General features: G+C 48.4%; 1 protein-coding gene across 15 annotated transcripts in view; it reads right to left on the bottom strand.

The window, feature by feature from the left end:
- The window catches only part of TSPOAP1 (TSPO associated protein 1), a 941,658-nt gene that overhangs the window by 346,059 nt on the left and 577,046 nt on the right, over window positions 1-18,553 (bottom strand). For all 15 annotated transcript variants that reach the window (XM_063956204.1, XM_063956202.1, XM_063956206.1 and 12 more), the window contains exon 7: window positions 13,956-14,039. In XM_063956204.1, coding sequence (XP_063812274.1) covers window positions 13,956-14,039 — 84 coding nt within the window. The remainder of the gene's footprint in view (window positions 1-13,955; window positions 14,040-18,553) is intronic.

Below are 18,553 nucleotides of genomic sequence, written 5' to 3'. Positions count from 1 at the left end.
ACTGGCCGATTCTGCTCCGAGTCCACACTGCAGTGCCCGCCCAGCGCCGCCCCCCGTGACACCCAGCGCATGATAGAGGAAATCCCGGTCAGCTGACCCTGTGACGTGACCGGGATTTCCTCAGCGGCGCCGCGTCTGAGAGCAGTGCAATGACAAGCGGCCTGTCGGGCCTCTTGTCATTGCACTCTGGTGGGGCACAGCGGGCCAGGCAGGATCGGTCCGCGGGCCGCCTGTTGCCCACCCCTATCCTAGTGGATGCTGGGAACTCCGTAAGGACCATGGGGATTATACCAAAGCTCCCAAACGGGCGGGAGAGTGCGGATGACTCTGCAGCACCGAATGAGCAAAAGCAAGGTCCTCCTCAGCCAGGGTATCAAACTTGTAGAACTTAGCAAACGTGTTTGAACCCGACCAAGTAGCAGCTCGGCAAAGTTGTAAAGCCGAGACCCCTCGGGCAGCCGCCCAAGAAGAGCCCACTTTCCTCGTGGAATGGGCTTTTACAGATTTAGGATGCGGCAGTCCAGCCGCAGAATGTGCAAGTTGAATCGTACTACAGATCCAGCGAGCAATAGACTGCTTTGAAACAGGAGCACCCAGCTTGTTGGGCGCATACAGGATAAATAGCGAGTCAGTTTTCCTGACTCCAGCCGTCCTGGAAACATAGATTTTCAGGGCCCTGACTACGTCCAGCAACTTGGAATCCTCCAAGTCCTTAGTAGCCGCAGGCACCACAATAGGTTGGTTCAAATGAAAAGCTGATACCACCTTAGGAAGAAATTGGGGACGAGTCCTCAATTCCGCCCTATCCATATGGAAAATCAGATAAGGGCTTTTACATGACAAAGCCGCCAATTCTGACACACGCCTGGCCGAAGCCAAGGCCAACAGCATGACCACTTTCCACGTGAGATATTTTAGTTCCACGGTTTTAAGTGGCTCAAACCAATGTGACTTAAGGAAATCCAACACCACGTTGAGATCCCAAGGTGCCACTGGAGGCACAAAAGGGGGCTGAATATGCAGCACTCCTTTAACAAACGTCTGAACTTCAGGCAGTGAAGCCAGTTCTTTTTGGAAGAAAATCGACAGAGCCGAAATCTGGACCTTAATGGAACCTAATTTGAGGCCCATAGTCACCCCTGACTGTAGGAAGTGCAGAAATCGACCCAGCTGAAATTCCTCCGTTGCGGCCCTTCTGGCCTCACACCACGCAACATATTTTCGCCATATGCGGTGATAATGGTTTGCGGTCACCTTCTTCCTAGCTTTAATCAGCGTAGGGATGACTTCCTCCGGAATGCCCTTTTCCTTCAGGATCCGGCGTTCAACCGCTATGCCGTCATACGCAGTCGCGGTAAGTCTTGGAACAGACAGGGTCCCTGCTTCAGCAAGTCCTGTCTGAGCGGCAGGGCCATGGGTCCTCTGAGATCATTTCTTGAAGTTCTGGGTACCAAGCTCTTCTTGGCCAATCCGGAACCACAAGTATAGTTCTTCTCCTCTCCTTCTTATTATTCTCAGTACCTTGGGTATGAGAGGCAGAGGAGGGAACACATAAACCGACTGGTACACCCACGGTGTCACTAGAGCGTCCACAGCTATCGCCTGAGGGTCCTTTGACCTGGCGCAATATCTTTTTAGCTTTTTGTTGAGGCGGGACGCCATCATGTCCACCTGTGGCCTTTCCCAACGGTGTACAATCATTTGGAAGACTTCTGGATGAAGTCCCCACTCTCCCGGGTGGAGGTCGTGCCTGCTGAGGAAGTCTGCTTCCCAGTTGTCCACTCCCGGAATGAACACTGCTGACAGTGCTAACACATGATTTTCCGCCCATCGGAGAATCCTTGTGGCTTCTGCCATCGCCATCCTGCTTCTTGTGCCGCCCTGACTATTTACATGGGCGACCGCCGTGATGTTGTCTGACTGTATCAGCACCGGCTGGTGTTGAAGCAGGGGTCTTGCCTGACTTAGGGCATTGTAAATGGCCCTTAGTTCCAGAATATTTATGTGTAGGGAAGTCTCCTGACTTGTCCATAGTCCTTGGACGTTTCTTCCCTATGTGACTGCCCCCCAACCTCGAAGGCTGGCATCCGTGGTCACCAGGATCCAGTCCAGTATGCCGAATCTGCTGCCCTCTAGAAGATGAGCACTCTGCAGCCACCACAGTAGCGACACCCTGGCCCTTGGAGACAGGGTTATCAGCCGATGCATCTGAAGATGCGACCCGGACCACTTGTCCAACAGATCCCACTGAAAGATCCTTGCATGGAACCTTCCGAATGGAATTGCTTCGTAAGAAGCCACCACCTTTCCCAGGACTCGCGTGCAGTGGTGCCCCGACACCTGTTTTGGTTTTAGGAGGTCTCCGACTAGAGACGATTACTCCTTGGCCTTCTCCTCCGGGAGAAACACTTTTTTCTGTTCTGTGTCCAGAACCATCCCCAGGAACAGTAGACGCGTTGTAGGAACCAGCTGCGACTTTGGAATATTCAGGATCCAGCCGTGCTGTTGTAGCACTTCCCGAGCTAGTGCTACTCCGATCAACAACTGTTCCCTGGACCTCGCCTTTATAAGGAGATCGTCCAAGTACGGGATAATTAAAACTCCCTTTTTCCGAAGGAGTATCATCATTTCGGCCATTACCTTGGTAAATACCCTCGGTGCCGTGGACAGACCAAACGGCAACGTCTGGAATTGGTAATGACAGTCCTGTACCACAAATCTGAGGTACTCCTGGTGAGGAGGGTAAATGGGGACATGCAGGTAAGCATCCTTGATGTCCAGTGACATCATGTAATCCCTCTCGTCCAGGCTTGCAATCACCGCTCTGAGCGATTCCATCTTGAACTTGAACCTTCTTATATAAGTGTTCAAAGATTTTAAATTTAAAATGGGTCTCACCGAACCGTCCGGTTTCGGTACCACAAACATTGTGGAATAGTAACCCCGTCCTTGTTGAAGGAGGGGTACCTTGATTATCACCTGCTGAGAATACAGCTTGTGAATCGCCTCCAGCACTGCCTCCCTGTCCGGGGGAGCTGTCGGCAAGGCAGATTTGAGGAAACGGCGAGGGGGAGACGTCTCGAATTCCAGCTTGTACCCCTGAAATACTACCTGTAGAATCCAGGGATCCACCCGTGAACGAGCCCACTGGTTGCTGAAGTTCTTGAGACGGGCCCCCACCGTACCTGGCTCCGCCTGTGGAGCCCCAGTGTCATGCGGTGGACTTAGAGGAAGCGGGGGAGGACTTTTGTTCCTGGGAACTGGCTGTATGTTGTAGCTTTTTCCCTCTACCTCTGCCTCTGGGCAGAAAGGATGCGCCTCTAACCCGCTTGCCTTTCTGGGGCCGAAAGGACTGTACCTGATAATACAGTGCTTTCTTTGGCTGTGAGGGAACATGGGGTAAAAATGCTGACTTCCCAGCTGTTGCTGTGGAAACTAGGTCCGAGAGACCATCCCCAAACAACTCCTCACCCTTGTAAGGCAAAACTTCCATGTGCCTTTTAGAATCTGCATCTCCTGTCCACTGCCGAGTCCACAATCCTCTCCTGGCAGAAATGGACATTGCGTTTATTTTAGATGCCAGCCGGCAAATATCCCTCTGTGCATCTCTCATGTATAAGACAGCGTCTTTAATATGCTCTACGGTTAGCAATATAGTGTCCCTGTCTAGGGTATCAATGTTTTCCGACAGGGAATCTGACCACGCAGCTGCAGCACTGCACATCCATGCTGAAGCAATAGCCGGTCTCAGTATAATTCCTGAGTGTGTATATACAGACTTCAGGATAGCCTCCTGCTTCCTATCAGCAGGTTCCTTAAGGGCGGCCGTGTCCGGAGACGGTAGTGCTACCTTCTTTGACAGGCGTGTGAGCGCTTTATCCACCCTAGGGGATGTCTCCCAACGTGACCAATCCTCTGGCGGGAAAGGGTACGCCATTAGTAACTTTTTAGAAATTACCAGTTTCTTATCGGGGGAAGCCCACGCTTCTTCACATACTTCATTTAATTCATCAGAAGGGGGAAAAAACCACTGGTAGTTTTTTCTCCTCAAACATAATACCCTTTTTTGTGGTACCTGGGGTAATATCAGAAATGTGCAACACATTCTTCATTGCCGTAATCATGTAACGGGTGGCTCTATTGGAATGTACACTAGTCTCATCATCGTCGACGCTGGAGTCAGTATCCGTGTCGACATCTGTATCTGCCATCTGAGATAGCGGGCGTTTTAGAGCCCCTGATGGCTTTTGAGACGCCTAGGCAGGCACGAGCTGAGAAGCCGGCTGTCCCACATCTGCTATGTCGTCAAACCTTTTATGTAAGGAGTTGACACTGTCACGTAATTCCTTCCACATGTCCATCCATTCAGGTGTCGACCCCGCAGGGGGTGACATCACATTTATCGGCCCCTGCTCCGCCTGCACATAAGCCTCCTCATCAAACATGTCGACACAGCCGTACCGACATACCGCACACACACAGGGAATGCTCTGAACGAGGACAGGACCCCACAAAGTCCTTTGGGGAGACAGAGAGAGAGTATGCCAGCACACACCAGAGCGCTATATAATGCAGGGATACACACTACACAAGTGATTTTTCCCTATAGCAGCTATATATATATTATATGCGCCTAAATTTAGTGCCCCCCTCTCTTTTTTACCCTATGTAGTCTGGAAACTGCAGGGGAGAGCCTTGGGAGCGTCCTTCCAGCGGAGCTGTGAGGGAAAATGGCGCCAGTGTGCTGAGGGAGATAGCCCCGCCCCTTTTTCGGCGGACTTCTCCCGCTTTTTAAATGTATATTTGGCAGGGGTATTTTACACATATATAGTCTTTATGACTATATTATGTGGTATTTGCCAGCAAGGTACTCTTATTGCAGCCCAGGGCGCCCCCCCCCCCCCACCAGCGCCATGCACCCATCAGTGACCGGAGTATGTGGTGTGCATGGGGAGCAATGGCGCACAGCTGCAGTGCTGTGCGCTACCTTGATGAAGACCGAAGTCTTCTGCCGCCGATTTCCAGGAACGTCTTCTTGCTTCTGGCTCTGTAAGGGGGACGGCGGCGTGGCTCCGGGACCGGACGACCGAGGCTGGGCCTGTGTTCGATCCCTCTGGAGCCTTTGGTGTCCAGTAGCCTAGAAGCCCAAGCTAGCTGCAAGCAGGTAGGTTCGCTTCTCTCCCCTTAGTCCCACGTAGCAGTGAGTCTGTTGCCAGCAGATCTCACTGAAAATAAAAAACCTAAAATATACTTTCTTTTCTAGGAGCTCAGGAGAGCCCCTAGTGTGCATCCAGCTCGGCCGGGCACAAAATTCAAACGTAGGTCTGGAGGAGGGGCATAGAGGGAGGAGCCAGTGCACACCAGGTAGTCCTAAATCTTTCTTAGTTGTGCCCAGTCTCCTGCGGAGCCGCTATTCCCCATGGTCCTTACGGAGTTCCCAGCATCCACTAGGACGTCAGAGAAATAGAATTACCGGTGAGTAAATTCTTATTTTCTCTGACGTCCTAGTGGATGCTGGGAACTCCGTAAGGACCATGGGGATTATACCAAAGCTCCCAAACGGGCGGGAGAGTGCGGATGACTCTGCAGCACCGAATGAGCAAAGGCAAGGTCCTCCTCAGCCAGGATATCAAACTTGTAGAACTTAGCAAATGTGTTTGAACCCGACCAAGTAGCAGCTCGGCAAAGCTGTAAAGCCGAGACCCCTCGGGCAGCCGCCCAAGAAGAGCCCACCTTCCTTGTGGAATGGGCTTTTACTGATTTAGGATGCGGTAACCCTGCCGCAGAATGAGCTTGCTGAATCGTGTTACAGATCCAGCGCGCAATAGTTTGCTTTGAAGCCAGAGCACCCAGTTTGTTGGGTGCATGCAGGATAAACAGCGAGTCAGTTTTCCTGACTCCAGCCGTCCTGGCTACATAGATTTTCAAAGCCCTGACTACGTCCAGCAACTTGGAAGGCTCCAAGTCCCGAGTAGCCGCAGGTACCACAATAGGTTGGTTCAAATGAAACGCTGATACCACCTTTGGGAGAAATTGGGGACGAGTCCTCAATTCTGCCCTGTCCATATGGAAGATCAGATACGGGCTTTTACATGACAAAGCCGCCAATTCTGACACACGCCTAGCTGAAGCCAAGGCCAACAGCATGACCACCTTCCACGTGAGATACTTTAGCTCCACGGTCTTAAGTGGCTCAAACCAGTGTGATTTCAGGAAATCCAACACAACGTTAAGATCCCAAGGTGCCACTGGAGGCACAAAAGGGGGCTGAATATGCAGCACTCCCTTAACAAACGTCTGAACTTCAGGCAGTGAAGCCAGTTCTTTTTGAAAGAAAATAGATAGGGCCGAAATCTGGACCTTTATGGATCCTAATTTTAGGCCCATAGTCACTCCTGACTGTAGGAAGTGCAGGAATCGACCCAGCTGGAATTCCTCTGTAGGGGCCTTCCTGGCCTCACACCAAGCAACATATTTTCGCCATATACGGTGATAGTGTTTTGCTGTCACGTCTTTCCTAGCCTTTATCAGCGTAGGAATAACTTCATCCGGAATGCCCTTTTCCGCTAGGATCCGGCGTTCAACCGCCATGCCGTCAAACGCAGCCGCGGTAAGTCTTGAAACAGACAGGGCCCCTGCTGTAACAGGTCCTGTCTGAGAGGCAGAGGCCATGGGTCCTATGAGATCATTTCTTGTAGTTCTGGGTACCAAGTTCTTCTTGGCCAATCCGGAACGATTAGTATAGTTCTTACTCCTCTCTTTCTTACTATCCTCAGTACCTTGGGTATGAGAGGAAGAGGGAGGAACACATAAACCGACTGGTACACCCACGGTGTCACTAGTGCGTCCACAGCTATCGCCTGAGGGTCCCGTGACCTGGCGCAATATTTTTTTTAGCTTTTTGTGGAGGTGGGGCGCCATCATGTCCACCTGTGGCAGTTCCCAACGATTTACAATCTGTGTGAAGACTTCTTGATGAAGTCCCCACTCTCCCGGGTGGAGGTCGTGCCTGCTGAGGAAGTCTGCTTCCCAGTTGTCCACTCCCGGAATGAACACTGCTGACAGTGCTAGCACGTGATTCTCCGCCCATCGAAGAATCCTTGTGGCTTCTGCCATTGCCATCCTGCTTCTTGTGCCGCCCTGGCGGTTTACATGGGCGACCGCCGTGATGTTGTCTGACTGAATCAGTACAGATTGGTTTTGAAGCAGGGGCTCTGCTTGACTCAGGGCGTTGTAGATGGCCCTTAGTTCCAATATATTTATGTGTAGAGAAGTCTCCAGACTTGACCACTGTCCCTGGAAGTTACTTCCCTGAGTGACTGCCCCCCATCCTCGGAGGCTTGCATCCGTGGTCACCAGGATCCAGTCCTGTATGCCGAACCTGCGTCCCTCGAGAAGATGAGCACTCTGCAGCCACCACAGCAGAGACACCCTGGCCCTTGGGGACAGGGTGATCAACCGATGCATCTGAAGATGAGATCCGGACCATTTGTTCAACAGATCCCACTGAAATATCCTTGCATGGAACCTGCCGAAGGGAATTGCTTCGTAAGAAGCCACCATCTTTCCCAGGACTCGCGTGCAGTGATGCACCGACACCTGTTTTGGTTTCAGGAGGTCCCTGACCAGAGATGACAATTCCTGGGCCTTCTCCTCCGGGAGAAACACCTTCTTCTGTTCTGTGTCCAGAATCATTCCCAGGAAAAGCAGACGCGTCGTAGGGATCAGCTGCAACTTTGGGATATTCAAAATCCAGCCGTGCTGTTGCAACACTTCCTGAGAGAGTGCTACGCTGACCAACAACTGCTCTTTGGACCTCGCCTTTATGAGGAGATCGTCCAAGTACGGGATAATTATAACTCCCTTTCTTCGAAGGAGTATCATCATTTCGGCCATTACCTTGGTAAATATTCTCGGAGCCGTGGAGAGACCAAACGGCAACGTCTGGAATTGGTAATGACAGTTCTATACCACAAACCTGAGGTACTCCTGGTGAGGTGGGAAAATGGGGACATGCAAGTAAGCATCCTTGATGTCCAGCGACACCATAAAATCCCCCTCTTCCAGGTTTGCAATAACCGTCCTGAGCGATTCCATTTTGAACTTGAACTTCTTTATATAAGTGTTCAAGGATTTTAAATTCAGGATGGGTCTCACCGAACCGTCCGGTTTCGGTACCACAAACATTGTGGAATAGTAACCCTTGCCCTGTTGAAGGAGGGGGACCTTGATTATCACCTGCTGGAGGTACAGCTTGTGAATTGCCGCCAGTACTACCTCCCTTTCCCTGGGAGCAGCTGGCAAGGCTGATTTGAGGTAACGGTGAGGGGGAGTCGCCTCGAACTCCAGCTTGTATCCTTGAGATACAATTTGTACAACCCATAGATGCACATGTGAGCAAACCCACTGGTTGCTGAAGTTTCGGAGACGCGCCCCCACCGCACCTGGCTCCGCCTGTGGAGCCCCAACGTCATGCGGTGGACTTAGTGGAAGCAGGGGAGGATTTTTGTTCCTGGGAACTGGCTGCCTGGTGCAGCTTCCTTCCTCTACCCTTGCCTCTGGCCAGAAAGGATGCTCCTCTGACCCGCTTGCCTTTCTGAGGCCGAAAGGACTGCATTTGATAATACGGTGCTTTCTTAGGCTGTGAGGGAACCTGAGGCAAAAAAGTCGACTTCCCAGCAGTTGCTGTGGATACGAGGTCCGAGAGACCGTCCCCAAATAGTTCCTCACCCTTATAAGGCAAAACCTCCATGTGTTTTTTAGAATCTGCATCACCTGTCCACTGCAGAGTCCATAATACTCTCCTGGCAGAAATGGACATTGCATTAATTCTAGATGCCAGCAGGCAAATGTCCCTCTGTGCATCCCGCATATATAAGACGACGTCTTTTATATGTTTGATGGTTAGCAAAATAGTATCCCGTCGAGGGAATCAATGTTGTCTAACAGGGTATCAGTCCATGCTGCTGCAGCACTACACATCCAGGCTGAAGCAATAGCAGGTCTCAGTAGAGTACCAGAGTGTGTATACACAGACTTCAGGATAGCTTCCTGCTTTCTATCCGCAGGATCCTTTAGGGCGGCCGTATCCTGAGACGGCAGTGCCACCCTTTTAGATAAGCGTGTTAGCGCCTTGTCCACCCTAGGGGATGTTTCCCAACGTAACCTATCCGTTGGCGGGAAAGGGTACGCCATCAGTAACCTCTTAGAAATCACTAGTTTCTTATCAGGGGAACTCCACGCTTCTTCACACAAATCATTTAATTCATCAGATGGGGGAAAAGTCACTGGCTGCTTTTTCTCCCCAAACATAATACCCCTTTTGGTGGTAACCGGGTTAATATCAGAAATGTGCAATACATCTTTCATTGCAGTAATCATGCATCGGATGGCTTTTGTAGACTGTACATTTGTCTCATCCTCATCCACACTGGAGTCAGACTCCGTGTCGACATCTGTGTCTACCATCAGAGCTAGCGGGCGTTTATGAGCCCCTGATGGCTTCTGAGTCGCCTGGGCAGGCGCGGGCTGAGACCCCGGCTGTCCCAAGGCTGCTGCGTCATCAAACCTTTTATGTAAGGAGTTGACACTGTCGGTTAAGACCTTCCACATATCCATCCAATCAGGTGTCGGCCCCGTCGGGGGCGACACCACATGTATCTGCCCCTGCTCCGCCTCCACGTAACCCTCATCAAACATGTCGACACAGACGTACCGACACACCGCACACACAGGGAATGCTCAGACTGAGGACAGGACCCCACAAAGTCCTTTGGGGAGACAGAGAGAGAGTATGCCAGCACACACCACAGCGCTATATAATACAGGGATTTACACTGCTAATAAGTGATTTTCCCAATGGCTGCTTGTTTTTATCGATTTGCGCCTAAATTTATGTGCCCCCCCTCTCTTTTTAACCCGTCTTGTACCTGGATACTGCAGGGGAGAGCCTGGGGAGCGTGCTTCCAGCAGAGCTGTGAAGGGAAAATGGCGCTGGTGTGCTGAGGAAGAAGCCCCCGCCCCCTCAGCGGCGGGCTTCTGTCCCGCGTTTTCTTTAACTTAATGGCGTTTTTTTTTTACACATATACAGTTAGCTGACTGTATTATGTGTATATTTAGCCAAAAGGTAATATAATTGCTGCCCAGGGCGCCCTTCCCCCCCCCCCAGCGCCCTGCACCCTACAGTGACCGGAGTGTGTGGTGTGGGAGCAATGGCGCACAGCTGCAGTATTGTGCGCTACCTTAATGAAGACCAGAGTCTTCTGCCGCCGATTTCATCTCCTTCTTCTGTCTTCTGGCTCTGCAAGGGGGACGGCGGCGCGGCTCCGGGAACGGACGATCGAGGTCAGGCCCTGTGTTCGAACCCTCTGGAGCTAATGGTGTCCAGTAGCCTAAGAAGCACAAGCTAGCTGCACGCAGGTAGGTTTGCTTCTCTCCCCTCAGTCCCACGTAGCAGTGAGTCTGTTGCCAGCAGATCTCACTGAAAATAAAAAACCTAACAAATACTTTCTTTCTAGCAAGCTCAGGAGAGCCCACTAGGAGCACCCAGCTCTGGCCGGGCACAGATTCTAACTGAGGTCTGGAGGAGGGGCATAGAGGGAGGAGCCAGTGCACATCAGATAGTACCTAATCTTTCTTTTAGAGTGCCCAGTCTCCTGCGGAGCCCGTCTATTCCCCATGGTCCTTACGGAGTTCCCAGCATTCACTAGGACGTCAGAGAAATATATTTTTCAAAAGGCTCTCTACCCTTCTGTCTGTGACATCATTCAATGAGGTAGATGACAGTGGTAAAGCAGATTTATGCACGAGTCGCAGAACATGTGCATCAACTTTTGGAGGAACTTCTCTTTTCGAAGAATCCACAGCAGGAAATGGATAATAAGAATCCCATCTCTTAGGAATCTTATACTTTTTACTGGGCGCTGCCCAAGACTCATCCATCATTTCCGTCAGCTCATCTGACGCTGGGAATTCAGCTTTCACTGATTTTGTTCGTTTAAATACAGGTGCTTTAGCTTTTAACACTGTCTTGGCTGGCTCTTCCAACGAGAGAACAGCCTTCACAGCATTAATAAGTTCAGCTACATCTTCTGAACTAAAGCTCTGCGACTGATCATCATACGGAGTATTCAAATCTATTGTATCATCATCCGATGTATCATCTTGTGTAGTCTGCCACACAGACGTATCTGCCTTAGTCTTACCTGTCCTTTGGTTGCTTGTAGAGGCTACTGGAACCAAACCATAGGAAGGTAGCTGCATGTATAGGTTCATAGTGTAACCTAATCCTTGAGGTGGTGCTGCCGGAGTTAACCTGTCCGCTTTTAAAGATCGAGTCTTTGCGAACATATTCCATGGTAGCTCTGTTGGTGGTTGAACCAACTCCTGTTTTTTACTTTGCGGAAAAGCGAAACAATTTGCACACAAACCCTCATAAGTGACCAATTGTTTCATATCAATTACCCCTGACTTACAAGATAAGCATGTTAGGGCTGTAGGAGTGCTTGATAAATTCTCATCACTTTTGCCGCTCACAGACATGGTATTAATCTGTTATTGACTACACAATTTGTGACTGAAAATCACCCTATAGGTCAGTATATAGAGGTGAGATCAATCTGACCACAGTGCACCTGATTTGAGGGTCAGAACAGGACTGACATTACACAGAAAAGTCAACACACGTTAAAGCATTAGACATTGCCATATGAGAATACAACCTCCATAACAACTTATACATAAGTAGGAAAATTGTACTTCTGTTTCTTAACTGGTTCTTTTCAACATAACATGCAGAAAACACAGTAATATACAGGTCTCATATGCAATAGGTACTAAAAATTAACTATTCATACTAAGAAGTATAGAGAATTTTTAGTACTGTATACCCTGCCTCCGGAGAGCGGGATACAGGGAGACTCACCACACTTCCATATCCAAGCAAATACGTTCGTAAGACGCTGAGTGGATTCAAACGCTACTGATGTACACTACCGCACTTGATAACTGATAACGGATACAGTCGCTCACTGGCGGACACGGACGCTGAGCGGCTTCCACGTGTATGCAGACGCTAAGGCCTGCGACTCAGTCTGGGCGGGGATTTATAGTGTACACAACCGCAGCGTCTAAGCTGCGACCGAGTACCCTCGTGGTAGCGTCTGAGCCGGAAGTGAGGTCATTCAGTTCATGAAACGAGAGACGCGCGGAAACTGGCCATGAACTCGGAGGAGGGGCGGCCAGGAGAGCGTCTAAATCCCTGTTGACTTAAACTCCCAGGATCGCGGCCTCTACCTAGTCCTGGCGCCTATGATCCCCGGAGCGTAGCGCTGTCACACTCGAGATGTTCGGCGCATCAACACACTGTTTGTAGTCTCCACCAAATCAGTGTAGCTGTGTCCTGACCCCTCTAGTAAGAGGAAGTCCATAGACTCACAGTCTCCCCATGCTCCGGCCACAGCCTGGTTACGTCTGCTGGAGCTGCTAGAACATCCGACACAGACGCCCGTTGAGACAGTACTAATACCCAAAGGTAAGCGTTGTTGCGACCCGGTGGGGAGTTGTTGGAGCGACTCTTTCTAATATGCGTTTAAGACGCTGTTAAGAGAAGTCGCTCAAAAAAAACAATATATTAAGTCTATAAAAATAAAGTAATAAAAGCTTGAGGCTGCTACTCTCAGCAGCCCTGCGACCATGCGGCTTCCTGCCGCACCAAGCAAAAAACTGATTTGACTGAGTCAGTGGGCGGGACTATATGGTGAAGGCCCCAATGCATCCTGGGAGGCCAGAAAGCTCGTGACCGTGTTGGTGCCATTTTCACTGTCGCTCGACAATATCCCATTGTTATCCTGTGGATAATCCTGTGGACCCAGCCAGAGAAATAAACAGAGTTTTCAACTTTTTAAGTACAGCGTCTTATTTAGTTCGCATATAAAAATAATTTATGATTTTAAAATTTATAGAGGCAAAAAGGATAAAGTCATCACTAACTAACAAAGCTCCCAGTTTTAGTGTTTCTGGATTTATTTGCAAATGAATGAATGATTCACTTGAATGATAACGTCACTGGGCTGACCTGCTGATCGTTCTATAAATTACTTGTTTGCTATAATTAGATTTTTGTTCTTTTTGGCTGTGATAACAACTGCAACATACTATTTATTATAAAGGATTTATTTAAGGAATTAAATTTGCCCATTTCCACTCCCATATGCTTAGACATAGGTCCTCTAATGCACACAGCTCAATTCCAAACCCAGCCAGCAGCCACTAGATGGCGCCCAAATGGAGCAATTCAATTGTAGCACCATTCGGGTGCGATGGCTGCCGGCATCTGAATTTCAGCTCACACCCACCAAAGTGCTGGGCGCTTTTGTGAAAAGTGCTGTTTGGGCGCCCAAATGGATCACTTTTTGCGATCGCGCCCAGCACTTTGGTCGGGTTTAGCTGCTTTCCGTTTCTTTGGTAGTAATATGTCAGCTCAACATTACAATTTTTTTTTTTTTTAAACTAACACCCTGTTTTATTATTTTAAGTTCCTTTCACTAACCGTCTCATAACTGTATAAATGAGGTTTGTCTCATTATGCATACACAGCACAAGACAACCAGTTAAAGTGTTTTCAGTAAATTAAATTATAAAAATAATAGAAAAAAAAGGCCACCAAAAATGCCAGTCAATAGTAATTCATCATTGCCTCATATGTCCCAAATGAATATGCTGCTAATTGAAAAATACTAAATTTAGAACATAGAAACACAATATTTGTGGGAACAAAACCATGTGCTTTTAGCGTATGCGTATTTCACAGTCAGTCAGTTTATAGAACGATAAAACTCAATCTCAAACAATATATCTATTCCAATGAAGAGCTGGTACATAGGAAGGAAGATGTTGAAAGCACATGTAATGAAATGTAGTCGTTGTAAGATTATGAACCACATCAGTTTCCTTACCAATTCTTCACATCTCTTCTGCTTCTTCTTTACTTCTTGCTCTAAGCTTTCGCATTCTTTCCGTTTCCTCCTTAATTCAACTTCCTAATAAAATAAAATAAAATACTGTTTAGCTACAAAACATATTTGTTGGTGAAATATAATACACAAGTGAAACTAAGGTTTATAAATCGTGCCCCCAACTTAAAATTATTATGGATATTAGAAATTATCTTTGGTAACTGAGAAAAGTATTAATCTAGGTGTCTTTATATTATCCTTGGTGACTTATAGGAGGGTTTCCTCAAGTCAAGGAAGCCTGGACAGCGAGGATCATCTGATAAATTAAAATGGATACATAATTTGTGAATTCACAAGATCTCCTTCTCATTTGATAGTTTCATAAAAAACAGTAGAGCTAATCCGCACTTTTAGCACACCTAAGCACCAGTCTTCAGCTCTACTAAAAGAAGGGGGCATTTGTGGTGACATATACAGTTGAAGAAAATAAAAAATAAAAAAGGACACAAAGAACATAAAAATAGACGACACCAAGTATTTGTATCATTTTTAACGGATAATTACACTTTACTAAGTGGCAGTTATACGTCAATGGATTTTCAACAAGCCATCATTAAGATCTGCTCCTCATACTCATCCCATAGACAACACCATTCTCCAGCAACAGCAACACGGGTGTAGTATGATATGCAGCTGGTCGGGCTCCCGGAGACCAGTATACCGGCGCCGGCATATCGACAGCTGGCCGAGCGCCAATGAGCCCCTTGCGGGCTTGCTACACATGCCACGCTATCTATTCTCCCTCCAGGGTGGTCGTGCACCCCTAAGAGGGAGAAAAGATGTCGGTATGCCGGCGGTCGGGATTCCGGTGCCGGTATGGTGGTCGCTGGGATCCCGGCCGCCGGCAACCTGAAGACCACCCTAGTAACACGAAGAGCTTAGATTTAGTTCTCTTTTTAGTGTGTAAAATGTTATGTTTATTTTAGAATTAAAAAAAAAAATATTTTGCAGTTTAAGACAGGATTAGTTTTGCTGCAGATCCCAGGGGAACATATACTGTACCATCCTACTTGTTTATTATTATTTTTAACCCTTCTATTACTTGAAGAAAAGGATTTAGTGGGTGTTCATTCAAAACAATTTTTTTCAACAGTGTCAGTTTCTACATTTACTGTCCGTTTTCTGTGCGTCATTTACAAGCACAAATGAGATATGGCAGCCCATGGGTATGCTAACAACTGTATGTCGACGCAGTTAATGCGATTTGTAAATTTACAAATAAGAGATATGTTAATCCAGTCGCATTTTTCTTGTCAACCAAATTCAACTAGGGAATTCTGACCTGAGGTAAGCAGGCCCCCCGGCAGAATGCTGCGATTCACAGGCCATGTGCGGAGAAAATATGATGCAATTCTATGAGAATCATGTCATATTGGCTCAGCCCACACACTACCAACCGGCTTGCAGTAGTTAGGAGGCAGGGCTCTGATTGCCAACCGTGTGACCACGACAAGATTAAAAAAATAAAATCATCCATAAGGGGTTTTTCTAGATACTCAGAAATCTCCCCTGTGTGCACTAGTGGTCTACTTACTCATTTTTCAAACACAGTAAATAGACCACGTAATTACTAAAAAGAATCATGCTCAAGGTGTGTACACACAGTGAGATAAATCTGTAAGATTTCGACTATATAGTCAAAATCTTAAGGAAAATTAGTGCATATCTCAAGGTATTAGGCAGCTTGAGATACAGATTCAATCTCAATGCGCGCTCCCGTAAGGTCGGAATCGCAAGACTAGATAGACTGTGCAGGCAAGTCAATCTTGACTATCTAGTGTACTATCTAGTACAAAGTACAGTCAAAATTGGCACTTAGTCAAAAATGGTCAGAAACAAAATCACAAGTACAGATGTCAAAATCTGTGCTATCTGGGCTCTGGGGGAATTTCAGGGAAATCACAGTCAAAATCGGATATAGCAAGGATCTCAGTGTACACACACCTTTAGGGGTATATTCAAATGAAGTCGAAAGGGGTTCCGACCTATTCAATCTAACCCCAAATAATTCGACAAGTTGAGGAATTCGACTTGTCGAAAAGCACGTAGATTGGCGGAATAAATGCCGATCCACGTGCATCTGTCGAAAACGGGGCCAAAACCAACAGGTTTTGGCCCCCTTTTCGACCATCTCAATCAGACTTTAAAAAAAGTCGGATTGAGTACATGAGACGGGGAAGCAGGGCACTATCTCTGATGGGCGCCCCCCCCCGGCCAGGCTCCTCTCTCCCGGCAGCGCACCTCAGCCGCCGCTAACAGGTCGCCTGCCGGCACTAACGTTTCCCCCTGCCACCTGACAGGTCCCTCCGGCCGCGCCGATACCTCCCATGGGCACCGCTGATAACTCCCCCGGCTGCCGCTGATGGGTCCCCTCGGGCGCGCAGATACCTCCCCCGGGCGCCACATGTCGGAATGGATCAGACTTTAATTGAATATACCCCTTGGAGTAATAAGGCCACACAGTGCAGGTGAAAATACATAGAATCATTTTGTTTAAACGAATCAACATTTAGAAATGTTAAGCTACAAAGCATATGGAATACCAACAGATAATGAAAACTGAATATAAATTAAGGAGAATTGGTATTAGGCATTATTCTATATGCGCAGAATAACAGATATGGAGATGACTATGACCCACTGAACAATACATACTTGTTATAATATTATTCAAATTTGTAATCTTAGAATTAGACACCCTACTTGGGCTCTCTTGCCTTTCTGTGGTGCCTTATTTGCCTCTTCTGTTTAATGGTCCGGATTCAAATCATATCGCACTCGCTATCTCCCGTCTAAAGTGACGGGAGATAGACGGGCAATATTCAAATGCGCGGCAAGCGCCTAAACCCAATGGCTGCGATCGTGAAGAGACCCATTTGGGCACCCAAACGGGGTCGCTTTGCACGGATTTCAGCTGGCAACCTCCGGGGGTAGCGAGTTGAAATTAAGATGTCGCGCCCGTCGGCAATAACATTAGAATACCGCCGGCAGGTATGATACGGGGTGGGAGGGAGAGAAGAACATTTGAATCCTGCCCATTGTGAAGTATTGCAGTGCATTAACCCACAACGCCATCATGACTACAGAGTCCAATGGCTATTTTTTTGTGCTAACTTTGGGGCCCCAGTTATTATCGTATATTCAATGCAATCTGGGCACGATATTAGCACCCAGGAATGCATAGCAATATGCAATTACATCGATAGGATGTATTAAGAAGCACCCAGAGGAACACGGGCTCCAAAAGGAGCATGTCCCTATGATGTGCTCAGTCAGCTACCAGGGCTGTTTACATGCGTAGCCCCACTGACCGCACATGCACCTGGGGAGCTGCTAAAATCAACTACCAAAAGGGCAGCAGCTGGTAATTCTATCTATGCATGCGCTTGCTCTGCAGCCTGAGGGCACAGATCTGTGCATGAAGGACGTGGACAATTTTTATTTCAATATCTTTTATCATGGAAGGTGGAAGAAGGTATGGGAATGGGGTGGTCTTCAGTTTGCCAGCGGCCGGGCAACCGACGACCAGCATACCGGCGCCGGAATCCCGACCACCGGCATTCCAGCAGCTTTTCTCCCTCTTGGGAGTCCACGACCCTCCTGGAGGGAGAATAGATAGTGTGTCGCGTGTAGCACGCCACCGCACCCGCAGCGTGGCGAGCCCGCAAGGGGCTCATTTGCACTCGCTCAGCTGTCTGTATGCCAGCGGTCGGGATTCCGGCGCCGGTATGCTGGCCACCGGGAGCCCGACCGCCAGCATAACATACTACATCCATGGGAATGGTGTTTCCCCATAGGTCAAACCAGGATGTCGGACACCAGAGAATAGTATGGGTTTGGATAAGGAGAGTTATGGTAGACTTACCATGGTTAACTCTCTTTCTGCGAGGTGCACTGGGTTCCACAGGGAAAACATCGGAGTGTAGAGCGAGATCTTGATCCAGAGGCACCATCAGGCAAAGCTTTGACTGTCCCAGGATGTATTGAGGCCTACTCTTTAACCCCGCCTCCAGGCACTGAGAGCTCAGTTATGTTAACCAGTCCAATGCAGAAGCAGGTAAAAGAGAAGGCAGATGTTAGTCACATAGAACCACAATCTAACGACAGAAGAGGGTACCAGCGGCTAATGCCATACAACTCAAAGAAGCTAGGTGCGTCAGGGTGGGCGCCCTGTGGAACCCAGTGTACCTCACAGAAAGAGTTAACCATGGTAAGTCTACCATAACTTTCATTTTCTGCAGCGGGATATACTGTGTTCCACAGGGAAAACTTCAGGGTAGGTCCTAAAGCAGTTCCTCAAGGGAGGGGACGCGTGTCCAAAGGAAGCATTCTGGAAGGTGGAAGTATCAAAGGCATAGAACCTAATGAACGTGTTCACTGAGGACCACGTAGCCGCCTTGCACAATTGTTCTGGGGACGAGCCACGGCGGGCCGCCCAAGAAGGTCCAACAGACCGAGCAGAATGGGCTTTAACTGCCGTAGGAGCTGGAAGTCCAGCCTACGCATAGGCTTGTGCAATCACCATTCTAATCCATCTG

This window comes from Pseudophryne corroboree, chromosome 2, assembly GCF_028390025.1.
Source record: "Pseudophryne corroboree isolate aPseCor3 chromosome 2, aPseCor3.hap2, whole genome shotgun sequence".
NCBI classification, from domain to species: Eukaryota; Metazoa; Chordata; class Amphibia; order Anura; family Myobatrachidae; genus Pseudophryne; species Pseudophryne corroboree.
The sequence above is the reverse complement of the archived record's forward strand: the minus strand, read 5'-3'. Positions and strand labels throughout refer to the sequence as shown.